This window comes from Eutrigla gurnardus, assembly GCF_963514095.1.
Source record: "Eutrigla gurnardus genome assembly, chromosome: 5".
In the NCBI taxonomy this organism is placed as follows: domain Eukaryota; kingdom Metazoa; phylum Chordata; class Actinopteri; order Perciformes; family Triglidae; genus Eutrigla; species Eutrigla gurnardus.
The window spans coordinates 20,616,692-20,634,140 of NC_139919.1; the positions used below are offsets into that span (position 1 = coordinate 20,616,692).

At 41.1% G+C, this 17,449-nt stretch overlaps 1 protein-coding gene across 2 annotated transcripts in view; it reads left to right on the forward strand.

The window, feature by feature from the left end:
* pcdh11 (protocadherin 11) overlaps positions 1-17,449 on the forward strand; it is a 112,309-nt gene that overhangs the window by 41,699 nt on the left and 53,161 nt on the right. The window contains exon 3 of one of the 2 annotated variants that reach the window (XM_084010532.1): positions 3,383-3,442. The exons of the other annotated variant lie outside the window; for it this stretch is intronic. Within the exon in view, the coding sequence (XP_083866658.1) occupies positions 3,383-3,442 (60 nt within the window). The remainder of the gene's footprint in view (positions 1-3,382; positions 3,443-17,449) is intronic. 2 annotated transcript variants of the gene reach the window in all.

The window sequence follows — 17,449 nt, forward strand, 5'->3', positions numbered from 1 at the left end:
CAATGAGGATAAAAAAAACAAACATTTTTTTTGAGGTATGTTGACTTAATTTGAGCCACGGATCCCCTGGCTCACAGTTATAGGTTTTTAGTCTGGGCATCACGGAAAAGGCATTGCTTTGCGATACAAGTGTTGCACATATTGCGTGTCCCTTTGATTGCATGTCCAAGTCAGCCACTAAATAATAATAATAATAATAATGCGGGGATTGAAACACTGCAGAATAGCCCAAGGCTCAGAAATTGCTAATGAACAGCAGCAGGGTGCAGTTGGGGGTGCAGTGGGGGGTTGAGGCATCTGAAACCTTACTTCCTCTTTCAAAGACAAATAATTCATTGTCGCTTTCTTTTATGCTCAAAGCATCTTCGTCATTGCCTCAAATGGCGGAAAAGTAGTTCAATATGGACAGAATCAAAAACACATTTTTGCTAAAATATATATGCACCTTATTCTCCTTATGCTATAAACATGTGAATGAAACTTTAACACAAGGCAGCTCTATCTCGCATGGTGCTTGTGATTTACGTTTGTTACACTTCTCTCTTTTCACCGCCTGTCAAGAGGTCTTCTCACACTGCAGAGAACCATCAGGCGAAGGGAAATCCATGGAGAGGGACAGACACAGAAGGCAAGAAAAAAAGAATATATTTGGTGCTATGTGCAGCAGATCAAAAACATGGCAGTCACATGATCAAAGGCATTTGATAATCCTTGAACTACATTGCTCCTTTAATCCCAGTGAGAGAACTATATTTTATGGGGGGGGGGGGGGGGGGGGGGCAACGTCAGGGTGGCAACAGAGCTAGAAAAGCAGTAACTAGTTGCTGGAAACACAGTTTACTAAAAATGTAGCCTGGCATTTTTGAGGAAGCTGGGGAAGATGACAGAATAAAGCCTCCTTGTGTGTGGAGAATGGAGGCTGAGCTGATGGGGCTAGGAACACAAATGTGCCACAAGTCTCTGTCCACTCAGCCCTGAATAGTGCTCTTGTTTTTTCATAGGGCTTGTAAGGGAAGTTGGCTTGTTGAATGTGACCAGACTACTATATACTACATCTGGTAGATAGAAACAGAGCGGAAGTTATGCAAGGTTTGCTTTAATAAGCCTTTTAAACAAGCTAGGGGTCTTTGTTATACTGATATTACATGCTCTACATAATTAAGACTTTTGTAGGTGAGGTTAATTGTAGGGTTAGAATTGTGCTGAAGGAAAACAAACTTCGATCCTTGCTAAATCAGCATGTCTCCAAGACATCAGACAAAGAAACATCATATTTCAGTTATCTTTCCGTTTCCTCAGAAAATAAATGTTGCTGTATATCATGGCTTTGTGCTCTCTGGGCCTCATCAAATTACAATAACCACCGCAAATGCTCTGAAAAGACAAAAACATCGATACATGGTGTAATCCAAGGCCCTCTGTTGCAAAGGTTGTCAATAGTGTTTCCCTATCAGATGCAAAATGTTCCAGACCATAGGTGAGTTGAAAAATGACAGTTGTATTTTCCTCATTCCTTTTCTATTTATGTCTTTATCTTGGGTTAACATGAGCATCATCGCATCTGTGTTTCCTGTAAAACGGAATATGAGTTATTGCTATCTCGCTGCATGCTTTCCGCATTGATAAAAAAAACAAAGAATGATTAATAATTATCTTTTACATGTGTGCATTATACTGAAACCTTGTGACAAAAGAACATGGCGTGAATGAAAAGTGATGATTTACTCCTTTCAAAGAATTAAAATGAGATTGCAATGGGGAGAAATTCAGCAAAAAACACACAAACAAAAAAACAACAGTGATTATAGCCTGGGGAGATCTTGCTATGTGATTGTGTTTGCGTCCAAGAAAGGGAAAGGGATTTAGATTATCTATGGTTGGTATCAAGCTTGAACAGACTCCTTCATTTAAATGAACTAAAACACTCAATCCAAACCGAGTTTCTAGCATCACATTAAATGTGTGCTTTTAAGTATTGCTTCTTCCACATCATTCGTGCTTTAAAGTGGTTGATGACAATGTAATGAAACCCTGTTTGCTTGCAAATTTAAACAGATTTTAAATAAATGTCTCCATTTTCATTTGGTGTATTCAGGATTGTTACCGTTGATTTACCGTTCTGTGGTGACACAGGGTAGAATCATCTGCATATTATTAAAACGGTGGTTCATATTTGCACTATAAAATACTTTTTTTTGGAGGCATTGCTTGAAATCAAAATCATTCTGCTTCCTTCACTGGAAATCATATCATCTACATGCATGCTACAAACTCAGAAGCAAATTCAATTTATAGCTCGTATCCCCTAAGAAAATAACTTGCGTTTATGTGTCACATCAATTAAGATATCCTGGTTATAGAGACTACTCAATCTGTAGGGAAAATTTTGTCTACTAATTCCACCATCCCAGCAAGGCCCATTTATTCATTTATATTTAATGATGCAGTGTTTATGCTGCAGTGAAAGCCTGGCTCTTTTTCCTCTCTCTCTCAGTTGCCTCGGCCAGAGAGGTGTTCTCCTTCCATGTTGCAATGAAATATAGATGTTAAGAGTCTGGAGAGTTGAGTGTCTCATCTGTCCTGGTGATACCATAAGGCAGCCATTAATAGTGTCAGGGAGCATCAGACATACCACAGGCACTTAATTGGATATGAGGGCATAACTGAAAGCACCTGCTTGGAAATCAACAGGGCTTCCCAGGAGGCAGGCCCCTTGGTAGATTCCCAAAGAAGTTTGTGGAACCCATCACATCCCTGCTGGGTTTGCCTCTCCCATCCCTCTTTTCATTCCTCACTGGAGGTCAGCTCAAGATGGCTTCTTGTTTTCCTTTTTTTTTTCTTTTATAATGGTGGCATTGTGAATATGCAAATACTTTGCATCTTTGCATAATCACAAGCAGCGGGGCCATCTGTTGTTGGCTTGTTGACTTACCTTGCATCGGCTTTTTAATGGTGTTTTCTTGTATCTGAGTGATGTATCGGTGTATTAACAATGTGATAATCATTTAACCTCAAAAAATGCACTCAGGCGTGTGTGCAAAAAGTCTAAACATATGTTCAGAGAAATCTTCTGACAAAGAAGGATTTGTAATCTTTGTGGAGGGATAGAAGGAAGGGGAAACTGGAAAACAAAACACATTACTGTACCCACTCACACTGCATAAGATAAAGATTTAAAATGCGACTGTCAATAAAAGCTGTGGTTTTGGATTAGTCGGCCACAAAGACCTGTTTGTAGCTTGAGAGTCGCTTAACCCCTCTATAATATATTACAAAAATGCTAATGGAGAGGACTGGGAAATATCTGCAACTTTTGTCGGTGAAGATTTGCTGGGAAATGCCCTCCACTGAAAACATGCCTGATAATGTGTTTTTCTTGTAGAACCTGAGCCAGACACCAGAGAACTCTTTCCACTCACCGCCCCCCATGTGTCCTCATAAGGTAAGCTCCAGTTTGCTTTCAAGCAAGGGACAAATGACATTATGTGAAATAATTATGTTTGGCATTTAGGTTTAGTTTATGTGCCTTTTTAAATCTCTCATCATCAAGACCCTTCTCATCTTTTCACATATTTGCCGTTCGATTCACTATATGCTCTTTGACAAAGGGTGCACAAGTTCATTTGCTTATTAGTTATTATGAATACACAACATTTTATTTCAAATCAAATATTGAAATGTTGTTTGTTCCTGCTATTTCCCTCTCTGCATTTCATTGAGATTCAGCATTTAATCGGCACAAGGCAAGAAGGGCAGATCTATTCAACGATAATGAGTCCCGTATATGCACAGTCAGAGTCATCACATCACTCAGCTGGTCACAAGTCAGAGATCCTTCCGTCTTCTCCCGGTGCATGCCTCTTGCAAATGTGATAATGTGCTATGCAGTGAAATTCACGCACTTTCACTTCACTTAGCACCAAATGTGTCAAAAATGCCTGTGTCCTTTTTCTGGATGAATAGCCGGGATGCTGGAGAGTGGCTTGTTGCAAGAGTGGACCTTGGTAAAAGGAGCCCAATGGAGGGTAGCTGTCTGACAGCCTGTCATCAACTGTTCAAAGCCTAAGAGTCCTCTACATCGCTAATGCACAGCTTGCTGTCTAAACTGACTTTGAAAGCTGCAGACTGTGGTTGGAGAGTAACTAATAATACAATATGATACACCTCCCCCTCATGTCTGATGTCTCTTTTGTGAGAAATTATAATCTGACATATATCGTAGGATGGGATGTTGCAGAAGTTTTAATACAGGAAAACCTCTCTTTCCCTAGCTCCAACACGTCCGGTTATTTTTGGCCGCCACATTTTCCGGTCACTCTCTCCTCCTCCTCCTCCTCCTCCTCCTCCTTACTCTTTTTCCATTCTCACACAGCTGATCGAGGCTGATGTAATGGGGGAACACCGTGGGTTTGCAGATCGCGTTATTCACGTTTTAGCTGTTAGCAGCGGAACATAATCTCCCTCTCGTCAGCTCACATTAGTCTCCATGATCCGCACCAACCCAATATGTGCAGTGAATGCAATGGGCCAGCTGGGCTAATTTAGTATGTCAGTCAGCTCAGGAGGCTGGTAAAACGAGTAAATGGCTGGATATGATTTATATGAAAAGAATATTCTAATGATAATGGCTCTCAGAATAGAATATCCTCTGTCTTTTTACACTTCTCTTCATCTGCATTGTGTGCATCCCCCAGATAGATAGTGAAATGAACAGAGGGCTTTTAAACTGACTGCTCTGTGATTATATTAAGAGAGTGAGAGCGAGGGAAGACAGGGGAGGGAGGAGATCCGGTGCCCGGGCAATAAGTATATATAATTGCTTCTTGACACATTGGCCAAATTCTGCAGTGCCAGGATCTGAGCGAAGATGATTAACGGCTGTCCGAGTGGGTGGGCACTGCAGGTCGTTCAGCCTTTGGTTTCCATAGCGATCCAAGTCTAAAGGCCATATATTGCATACAGAAAATCCCAGAGGTCTGCACATTGTTAAACTACAATTATAACTCACAACGTGAGCATTGTCTGTCCACCGCAAACTGTCTTATTCATCCGCCGAGCGGCTTGCTGCTTTTTCTCCTCCGCTCTCGCATTTCCTTTATTTCCTCCTCCATTTCCCCTAAATGGCCTCCTCTAGCTGGTGAGAAGATAAAGGGTGAAAATCTTGCATTCTGTGAATAATTGATGAGTGGGCTCACCTCAGAGCATCATTACAGTACGACAGTTAGGGTAAGAGGTGAGGGTAAGATCATATTTCTGACACGCGGCTTGAGGCGGTAGCAAATTTTGTCGGTTTTTCACAAGGTTTTCTTCTGAAACTACAGCACGAATAACAGTTTCTCATTACAGCACAACAGGGTAGCAATGGATTGCAATGAGGGATGTGCACATGCATGCACGTTCCTGTACGTAAACTGTAGAATCGCATTTGTAGCAAAGATGGCGAACAGAAACTTCTGAAACATCACTCTTGAGCATATTTTTATTTCTGTTTCGACAAAATGTTGTATATGTAGTTTTTAGTTATTTTATTTTGTAGGGCAGTGTTCAGCCTGTTATGACTGTGTACGTGAGGGTAAGAATGTGTGTGCATGCATGCATAAATACATGTTATGCATCTATGTGAACAGTGCCTTCTAGTTAGGTGGCAGATGGAGAGGGCAGGGATGGGGGCGGGGGATCAAGCACCTCTGACAGTATGGCGCCTGCACTGCACCCTGTCCCTGCCAGCTCTGAAATTGCTAAGGTAGACCAAAGCCGTGCAACTCCGGGATGCCATTTCACAGTTCTACTTTCCGCAGAAGATGAGAACCCTCTCCTGTGAAATGTCACCCTTACAATGTAGGAGCTGAGTGACGAACATGCGAGACAGACACGCCGCTTCTTGAAGCGTACTTTATCCTGCGAGGTGTGACTGGGATGCAAATGTAAATGCTCCGATTGCCACAGATAAAGCGCTAAGGAGATCTCGTGTGCAGCAGCATCTTTGAGCCAAGGAAGAAGGCCACTGAATAAGCACATCTTAATGATGATTCATTCTGTATAATAAAAGAAAATCCCTCTGGCATCCAAACAAGAGGCTAGTCATGCAGCAATTAAGCTTAGTTAAAGGCATCAGGCTGACTATGGGTGGCTAGTGAGGCATCTTCCTGGACACGTACGTCCACATGCACGTCCTCACAAAAAGCACACACACATATTTACTTACTCAACCCGTCAGACACACACACACACACACACACACACACACACACACACACACACACGAGGCAAACGTGATCTCAAAAGACAAGCAGCGACAACCCACGGCTCCATCAGAGTGCCCGGGGTTGCATTGGTGGCCATCGTCAAACAAATAATTCTTTGTGACTGGAAAAAAAGACAATCCAAAAGGTCATTTGTGACCTCTGGGACCAGTACTGTGCAGCATCTGTCACTAGCAAGCACCACATGTCTGTGTCAAATGGCAAAAGGTATGCGGTGCAGCCAGCCTGCCGTGTAATAAAGGCAGTAGTCCTATATATACGTGGCATTGCTGTCACAGTTGCATTAACAGGGCACTGCAGTCTCCTGGCTGATCTGCAGAACATCAAACATGCCATACTGTATACATGACTGGTTGGAGCGCTGGTCAAATCATGGCTTATACGTTGAACGAGCTTTAATATTTTTTTGTGTGCAACAACGTGGAAACAAATATGATTGGATTCACATTTACAGTGTAAATTTGACAGAAAAATACCCCAAATTGTATTTGCTGTCGTTAAAGAGTATGTTTAACAGCTTCACAATAACTTTTCAATGACATATTCAAACCTTTGGATTTATGCCGAACATAAAGCAGATTACATTTCATATGTATAATATGTATTCAGTATATAATTCATTCATGCATGCGTGCGCTTTCATGCAGTGCTCGTCTTATAATGATTTATGAGATTGAGGTAATCCTCAGGGGAATCACCGACAATGAAAAGCCTCCATGTTTGATATTATCTCTCTCGTCACACAATTTCCACAACAAGGGTTAATGGCATCAAAAATTCCAGGGAAATTGATGAAGAAATATATAATCTGTGACTCCCTCCCTCAGCCAGCTTGCCATGCTCATATCTGCATCAGACCACACCTCCGTGTGGAACAAATCAATGATATTCCATTTCTAACCAAATTCCTCTCTTTGAATGGTGAAATCCAATCTTCACGGGCACACCAACAAATTGGATATCCTGACAGTTGCCTTACAAAAAGAAACAGAAACACAGAGACGACATGGGTGGTTCTGTAAAAAAAAAAACACTTTATATACCGTGCATATTGTTTGCAGAAATTGCACAGTGCACAAAATTTCATCCTGAATTCTCTCAAAGTGCAAATGAGGCAGATCTTTTTATATTACCCGGATCTCTCGCTCTCTCTCTCTCTCTCCTCTGCTGGCTTGTCCTTTTTCTCTCACTTGCCACAGCCTATCTCCTCCCCACAACCACCTAAACCAATCAGGGATTTGAGGGCCTCTCTTCCAATCAATTACCACCCAAATCAGTGCAGAGGCCTTTGATATAGAATCATTTGTCAAATCAGTGCAGATGGCTGGGGGCAGGTACCCCTGTGCCATAGGTCACATCCGCATGGAAATCTCTGCTCAGGGTGGGCTCTCCCGATGCTCCGCAACCTATTAATGGGAAGTCACTGTGTGCTCCAGGACTGCTGTCCAGAAGCCTGGTCCCCTAGATTGCTAATGTATAAGCACCTTAGCCTCACTGGTGGATAATACCAAGTCCCGGGGTTTATAATAACGACTTGGACTAGGGCAAATGTGACTTTCACAGAACCTATTGAGGTGTTCACGTGGACTGCACAAAGGCTGCGAGACGTGAACCAAGGCACATTTCTATAGTGCAGCAGTGTCATATTTGACCTGCTGTGACAAAATGTACCTTAGAAGCCAAAGAGGGAGACAAAAAATGCTGCTTTCCATCATGCTGCAAACGTGCTCCATCCCCATGTTTTCTCCTGTCAAGATTGAGCGGATACAATTCTAGATCTGAACTCAGGACAAACAATGATAGGTAACATTTGGATGCAGTGAAAGAAAAAGAATAAAAAGAAAAATACACACAGAAAGCAATAGTGGAAACGTATCAAAGCACCAGGTTCTGACAGTAAATCCTGAGGAAGAGGCAAACTATATAGTGACCGTGTGTAAATTAAATCACTCAAACAGTGATCAATTATCGACCAAATGAAGAGAATGTAAATGATGCACAACTTGCACTTGTACCACAAGAAAAGGTGAGAAAAAAATTGTGTCTCTAGTTTTCAGATACACAGTGGGAAGATCATAGCCTTCAACATGTAAGCAGGGTGGGTGTTACATGTGTTGAAACCCATTAACTAGCTTGAATGTCACTCATAACTCCTCTTTCCTGCTGCTCACTTCTTTTTCACAATGTCAACAAACACCGCTGCACTCGAAAACGACGTCTGGAATGGGGAAAGTCTGCAAACACGGAGCACTCCTCCGTAGATTGTGCCATTAATGCGTGATTGGTTCATTCATTAAACAGGCTTGGGAGGAAAGCAATTTGCCACTGTTGATGTAGTGTTGAATAGTGGGAGGAATAGAAGACTCTGTTCACATACTAAACTCTGTTCATATGGTATGGTGTAATTAGTTACTTTAATGGTAAAAACTCCAAGTAACTTAATACACAAAAACATTTGCAATTCATTGTGGGTCGGGTTATTACTCATGAATAAATCTGAATCTACTGAATAAAGGTGATTTCCATCATCAGAATAATGGCTAAGATAATAATGACACTTTTTGCATTTCCTGGGTTGAAGTCTTAAAGCTAGAACATCCAAAGCAGCAGATTGAGATTAGTTTATAAAGTTTTTAAAGACAAGAACTAACACATCTCCTTAATAAATGCTACAGTAGTTCAATACATGAACGCATAGGTGTATCTAGCCCGTTTTAGTGGGCACCCCTAAATTGAGTCCCAGCACCCCTAAAAAAATATTGCATTAAATGCAACATAGAAATTAGTCACAAACCCCCCCCCCCCCCCCCCCCAACCGCATCATGGTATGATCCACTTTCTCCCTCTCCCACCTGCCCCATTCACCCCCATTACACCTCATTATCTTTTAATTAGAGATACAATTTAAGTTGTAGTACTTTGTAAAACCAAATGATGGCTTTTTTGCTCAGCATTAAAGTAAGATTTCCAGTCACAGTGATTTCCCCTAATTACAAAAGTCTGATGTTCTTCATTCACAAATGGGAATGATAGTCCAAAATAATGCTTTTTTTCTGGGTTCATTCATAAAGGTCCTAGAATCGTCCCTGCTTGAACGCAAACATCTTTACCACGTAAAGGGTCACCGTTAGGTTCCCCTAAATCCACTCACTGCTTCTGTAACAATCTTTGTGTCTGAAATGAGTAATCAGCCATGATGACATCCTGGTTGAAAGCTTATTGAAACACAACAAATGCTATAGAAAAAGGAGATGGACATTTATTCCACAGAAGCATCCTTCGGGTCATTCATGTTTTGAGATAAACCTTTACGCTGATATTTGCGAACTGACCTTTATACATAACAGCAATATCATATGCTTTCTTGCAAATGAACAAAGTGCCAATGCAACTACTTTAAGTTTTCAATGACATTGATTTTCTTGACCACATTGTTACCATGCAATCGTTTGCCATTAGAAGAAAACTGCGCCGTTAGATTTCCATGTTTAATGACTTAAACAAAGCCTTTGAGGCTTCATTAGTTTGCTGCACATCAATGCAACCCAAACTAGATTGTCTAAAAAAGAGATCTCAAAAGTTAAAGCCAACATAACTTGTGTCCTCAGGTGATCTGGCCTGTTAAAACTGGAATAAAAAAATAAAAAATAAGAAAATAAACTAAAAACATAAATAAATATTTCAATAAAAACCTTTGAAATCTAAAACCTTTAATTTATAGATGAAGCATTAATCATAAACCGCTCAAGATTCACGGTTATGGTCTCGTAAAAGAGCTTATTTTAATGATTTTATTCATGAGCAAAGTATTATTCAATACTTCCATGTTTCAATGATGTATCCTGGCCTCCTAGTTTTCCCTCCCGACCGTTATAAATCAGCACTATGGTGGGATGACATGGAGGCCAGCGCTGAGCAGGAATAAGACGGTTTCTCTGTAGTGTTTGAAAAGCATTCTTTTAGAATCAGCTTTCAGATCAAAACGGCGCAAACGTGTCTCTGTCGGAAAGAACAAAGATCACTCAAATTAGAAAAGAAAAAAAAAAATCCGTATGAGCCAATGACCACAAACATACGAACTTCAAGAACTTTGCGGGTTGATATCCACAAATGCATTCAACCAGAAGCTACATTTCTGCAGTAAATTATAATTTATAGTCATCATATGGGCAACACATTTAGGTGCTGATGAAGCTGCATCTCTAATTCATGTTAATATGTCAAGTGTTTCCCTGGATGTTTTCACCTCGATATGAACTAAAGACGTTATTTAGGGTTCTAGAAAAAACCAACATGTTCCCACACATCAGTTAAATGAATGGCAGACACAAGGATGTCTTGTGAAAAACATCCCGCTGCACCACACAGGTGTCTCAACGTGCCTCATTATTTTTTTTTGTTTGCTTTATTTACCGCTCTGTAGTTTGTGCATCATCTCCGAGAGACTGTTTAGAGAATAGTGAGTGTCATATCCCACATTTTGCACCGATTGTGAACAGACGCAGTTTTTATTCCGTGACACAGATTTCATGATCTTGGAAAAAGCCTTGTATTAGTTCAGATGGAAAGGCGGGGAAAGAAAGAACAACCAAAAAAAACCCCCAAATGGAATATAAGAGGAAATTGCAGTTTGGAAATGATTACAAGCGTGTAAGCTCTCTAAGCAAGAACATGCTGCATTGCCCAGGATATTTTTCTCACCCTCTGCCTTTGCATATTTCACACTAGCATAGTCTTTGGAGATGTAAGTCATACTGAGAGAATTTGACTCTGCATGCTAAAAAGGCATAAATACGAGAAGGAAAAAAAGAAACATAACCAGCAGATGACCTTATTATGCTCAGTGTGCACCATGCAGTAGCAATATTGCCTTTATTTGTCATTATTACCACCGCCATTACTGTGTGTGGGAGGAATATCAATTTGACAGAGAGGGGCCTCTGACTAAATGTTAAGGAGCCCCCCTGTCATGTGAGACACATCCCTACTGTTCTGAGTGGGCAGATATGGCTATGTTTTACTACTTATGGATATTCAGTGGAAGACCACAGAGCGGGTCTTCCTGTAATAAGGCATTTACCAATGCAGAGTAGCACTGTGCACTGTGAGAACATATGTTAATGCGCTTGGCTGTGGCCAGAGAAACAGCACGAGGGTTTTCTGGGGGGGGAGAAAAAAAAACACAGGGGACTGGCCTCCTGGAGCACACATTTTCCTTCTACAAAGATATTAATATGAATGGTGCTGAGTTGTGGAAGAGGAGGAAAAATTACCCTGGCAGTGAGGGGAAGTTTGTTTTGGTGATGGACCCCAATTGGGTGAGGCGCAGGCTGGGGAAGAAAGACAGCTCTGTGCTCAGTGGCGTTTGAATTACATCAATGGCACACTTTTAACTGACTGCACTGCCAGAAAATCTGACATCAACATATTTGAGGAAGATATGCACGGAGCAAATGGGGATATGAGCCTTGTCTCTGTGCTTTATCAATGTTTTACCAAGTCGGTGCCACTGGCTTTCGCAAGAAGGGTTGTCTGCGTTCCCTCTCATGTGTTGACGGCTTCAGCACATTGGAAAAGGAAGTTGTCAGTGGAAGTAAAATCTTCAATTAAATGTATGCTGTTCTTAGAAGTAACCGAAGGAGCACAAGGGACAACGATGCCATTTAACTGCCTTTTTTACTTGGCGTTTAGAAATGTGTAACCTTATGCAGACGATGATTCACTGCAACCAAAGGCGGTACGTAATCGTCACGTTTGGTTCTCACATTCATGGGTGAACGATTCTCCAGATGGATACAAACGAACATTTCTATATTTACAGTTAGATTACCTGGAATTTATGAACATGGCATTTGTCTCACCCGAGACGGAGGAAGTAGTAGTCTCTTCCTAAATATTGAGTTTGTTGACTGTAAATATTTTACCAGGAACAGTAAAGTTTTAGATCCATTTTATGTCGTTGACTTCTTTTTATTTTATTTTTTACATTTTAGTAGAAGCCTGGGTGTCGAGCACCATCTTGTTTTATAATTGCTGCACAAAACATATCTTGTTTTAAATATTTAAAACCTGACAATCCCATGTCTGTTCATGTAAAAGAAATGTGTGCAACATTCTCAAAATTGCAATCTCACAAGGCAGCTGCCACCACGACTTTTCCCAGCACAAACACAGACGCGACAGACTGCTGCTAACAATCACACGTTCATTCTTGCGACTGGTCAAATGCACTTTCGACACATTTTTTGGAGCATGAGCCTTTTAATTTCCCCAGCTTTTCTGATCTTCAAGGTCCAGCTGCCTTCAGATTCACAGCTCAGTGAAACAATGTTTCAGATCTACAACACTTGTGTTGCTTCTTTGTGTTTGTGTGCATCTGAGGGGGCCAGCACGCTACTGCTTTTAAAAGGGAGAGACTGATTGGACGATAAGCACCAGCTGTGCCAATCAACCTCACCTGGCATTGTTCTCATGAACCTCCCCCCCTCACACCTCTCTCTCTCTCTCTCTCTGCTGCAGCTGAATGCCAACCAGGCCCACCTCCACATACAACAATGATTATAAGTCCAACTGAGCGAGTAGTCTGTCACAAATATTACACTTATGTAGTCTTGTGGGGAAAACCACAGGCAGTTGAGTTCTGCCTTTGATCCCTGGCCAACTGGACTGTTTTCTGCATATAGAAAACTTGTATATTCAGCTTTTTGTCAGAGAAACATTCCTTTCATTTATCCGTGGTAAGAATGGCTATTATGGTCACTATTTGTAGAAGTGGAATATCATAGTAAAGGCAATACGATGATTTATTCATGTGTTTGGACATTTCAAAGAAGCTTCTCTTTATTCCAAGATACAGTAAAGATAGAACTGCAACGATAGAATGTTTTGACTTACAGCCCACAGTAAATGGCTGCACAGTTTATTCCAGATGCACATATAATGCAGTTTTCTTTATGATAAATTTGGTCTATTAAAATGAATTGATCTCTGTGCGGGGAGGGCCATCAACACTTCTGCAGGGAGAAAGCTATTATTCTTAGAGACATTAATAAAGTATTATCACTGCTCATTCACAGTCGTAGGAATAGTTAATGTCTAACAAGCTGCTCTGTGAAGCCTTATGCTTGTGGTGACACGTGAAGAATGACAGTGAATACATCGTCAAAATCCAGATGAATTTAGCTTGAAAACCATTTAAAGCCAGCCATTTGGCTATAAATTGTGTTTTTACATTAAAGCCAAGAGTGACTCCCAGTTTTTCGGGAGATCATTTCCATAAATGTTCAAAGAAATCATTAATCAGTATCATTATTATGCCTCATGTTTGTCAGTGAATGACAGTCATTCTGGCGTTGCTTCAAAGATGAGCCTGTGATACAGTATGTCATTGCACATCACAATCTATGGACAATGCCTCTGCCAGTCTCAATGAAGAAAGCTGTCAGATGTTTCAATGGGAGAGAGATCAAACGGATGAACAATTCACATTACCAGCGAGTCTTGATAAACTGAAGTTTTGACACATCAAGAGGTTTTTTCCGTTCTCTTTTCCACAATGTTTCCTCTTTGACAGAACACTTGGGCTAGCGGCCGCTTTATTACACGTACCTTCCCATCAACGCTGCTCTTGCATCCAGACAGTTGAGCCGTGGTGACTCACCGTGCAGCACAGCGCAGGCAGACAGGTCTGAGCACTCCACCTGCAGTCCAGCTTTAGAAACCTGTAGGCTCCACCCAGGTGTCACAGAAATTTTCAATAACCAAAAAGTCAAATGTGCAAATTTGGATTTCCACCAGGAGATCAGGTACTTTCGTGTGCATGCGTGATTGAGGGGGTGTGCATCTCCCTGTCTGTCCGTGGCACATACTGCTTGACCCTTCATTTATAATTATATCCTCAAGGACCTCTCATGGTTGGAGCGATTCACACTCTTTTAAAACATATTTTACTGAGAACATTTTTTTATTGCCTGTTTTATTACTACACTGACAGCCGACTTCCCACTACACTTAACCGACCACAACAACTGCTTCAGTTTGGCCCCTTGCTTCCGTTATGGATTTTAATTATTCCTCTGGATTTGCACATGAGATAAGACAATTGCATGTATGTATATATTGTTGTAATTTAACAAGAAACAGAATCACAATTTACATGACGCAAACAAGCAGTTCAGGTTGGTTTTTGGGGAGGTTGTGAAGTAAAACTATTGTAATTCATTGTGGCAGTTACAGCCGAGATGTAATGACCAAACAAGTGAATAATCAAGTCAAGTCAAGGTAGGTGGGATGTGTTAATTGAGGTGGAGTGGATCTGCTCTCATCACGCTTCAAAATACGTGCTGCAAAATATGACGCTGGCATATTCTTTCCACAAACATACATTTAAAAGCTAAACATTGACCAAGATGACCACAGCTAGTGAGTAATTGTGTTGTCGGTATTGCAGGGCAAGATGTTCATCTCTGTAATGCAGTGGATACCTGATATTGTAGGGGCTTGACCGAAAGCAAAGAAAAAAAGAAAAAAAAACGCCTTATGCCTGCCAGAACTCGATGTTCTTATGATATTTTTGCTTACAGCCAACATTGTTGCTGACCAGGTGCAAACCTTCATATTGACAGTATTTTTTGTTTTCGAGGGGATTTTCCGGCAAGATAATAAGTCATTGTCTGAAGAAGGTTCCAGGAAATTACTTTACTTTATTCCAGCGGTCTGCACAGTCCACAGATCACAGCCTAATAAAACGCTTGTGGGATGAGGGGAAGTAGGACGTTCCAAGAATTCACGCCACGGAAAAATAAACTGCAGCAACTATGCTGTCAATTCACTATGATCATCCCTATGGAACATTTGTGGCACCTTGTTGAATCGGTGCCTCACAAAAAGAAGTGTTGCTGTTCTGAGGGTCAAAGAGCGCCATTCACGGTGTGGTACCAAGGTATATCTAATAAAATTGTCAATGAGTGTATTTACAACACTGGTAAGGGACTACACTTCAGTCAGAGACCTCCGGCTGAAATATTCCTTCCCTTCCATGGCTTCTTAGCATAGACACCATGACATCCTGCATTTGCATAGTAGTAAAGATCAATGAAGCTCTTGGAGGCTGGTGTGACACTTATTCAAAACAGCTCCCCTTTTTCCCCCCAGTGTAGTCTGGAGCAAAAGGGGGTGAGCAAGCAGTGAGTGATGTGGGTAAAGAAAGCCAGACACTTCCTCAGTCAGAGTCAACCTCAAAGAGCATTTTGTCGTGTATCTTCTTTTGGTAAAGTACCTGCAACCCTCTTCACATCACTACTGAATCAAGGTCTGTTTCGAACTATTTGATGCTGTTTGATGTCAGTTGAGATGTGAAACAAGTACTGGAAGAGTAAAAAAACGCATCTCTAAAACTGGCCTAGCCCCCTCCCCCCCTCCTATTTTCATCTTCCGGCACACATTTTCTTTGGTAAGCGATAATTATTAAGTTGGTTGGATGTCACTGCATTATGAAGAATGTCCTTCAAGCCGCGCCTGATTTCAAGGGACAGCTTGACAAAACTCACTTTGAATTTGGTTGAAAGCATGTCTAATTGAATTTTGATACGTAATTAAATCAAGCAATAAATCAGCCCAGATCCCACTGCAACCGACAATTCAACACTCCGGAGCACCACAAGCTAATTATGATGAAGTTATTATCTCAGCCAAAGGGAGTACTCTGAATGGCTCCTTCTGTATCATGTAGAATCTTTTCAACTAGAATGTACTCAACCTTGAGGAAAGGGCATCTCTCACATTAAGGATCCAGAGGATCCTATAAATGTCACTCGCTCGGTTGGAAATGTATCCGCGTTGAAACATTGTCCCACTTTAAAGCAGGTGATTAAAGCAGTCTTAGCGTAATGTTTTTTGACTCACTTGTACACGCAAACACATTGATGCACCGAGCAAGAAAATTATCTGATGTGTTGTAAATCAGCAATTACAGCTGGTAGTAATTTCTCCCAATAATCCCTTGATGTGTAGGAAGTGGCTATATTGATTTAACATGGATTAAGAGCATCGTCCTCATCATCTGGTTCCCAGTCTCATATGGTTAATCAATTACATTCCCCAGTGATTTAAGTGCGCTTTAGATGCCATGCACCACGCATGTTATCTCATGACATAAGGTATTAAATTAAGTCTAATTATAACTTTTGCAGCCATGTGTCATACCATCCCCTTCTAATACCTTCCTTAAGAAGACAAATTGGCGTGCCTGTAGAGAGAGGTGCGGGAAGAAAAAATTAGAAGGTAGTTATGTCTGTCACATGATCCTTGTAAACAAATATGCATAAATGAATCAAATGTCTTCATCTTCATGATTAGCCTGCTCGAAGCTGAGAAAACCTTTTACAAATACATCAAGAAGAGAAAAAGGAATAATTCTCCAGCTCCCCAGACAACCATACTAGATCTAGCTGGTATGGTTTTCATAAATGAATCCTCTGCAACAATTACCAGAGTAGCCTCCTTCTGCATAATTTGATGAGCAAAGAGAAAATTGATGAACTTTTTTAATTATTACGCCGCTTGGGATTCTGACACAAGTGCCACAGAGAGAGGGGGGAGGGGGGTTCACAGCTACAGCTGCCAGGGAGCTTTTTCCTTTTCACCCTCCCTTTCTCTCTTTTCCTCTTCCTTCCTCCCCCCTTTTTTTAATTCACCCAATTTGTCGGTCCAAATGAAACAGCAAAAGGTTAGAGTGTGGAGTAATTAACAGCAGCTAGCCTAATGAAATCAGGAGGGGGGCAGTAGACTGGGAGGATCAATACCTCGCCGAGAGGGAAGCGAGAGGGGGGATTGTCCAGGGGAAACACACAAATATACGGACCACTTAATAATAATAAGCTGATGAAAAGGCAACATGTTGTCCACTTGTAAATCAAAATTGGTTCGAACACACTGTGACATTATTGTTGTCTGGTTAATTGCGTTAAAGGGAAAGTTGCTCCTTGTGCACACTCAAGGAGTGTACAGGTTTTACGCCACTCTATGCGGTTTGCTGAGAGGGTTTCCCTTTATTGAATGTCAATAAGTATATCAATAGGCTTTGGACAACTGAACACCAACGTGGAGGGGAAATGGGGATTCTATTTATCTAAGCCTACACTTAAGTATATTGAAGACTTTATTAGCCCCTTTTGATGAGGAGGTGT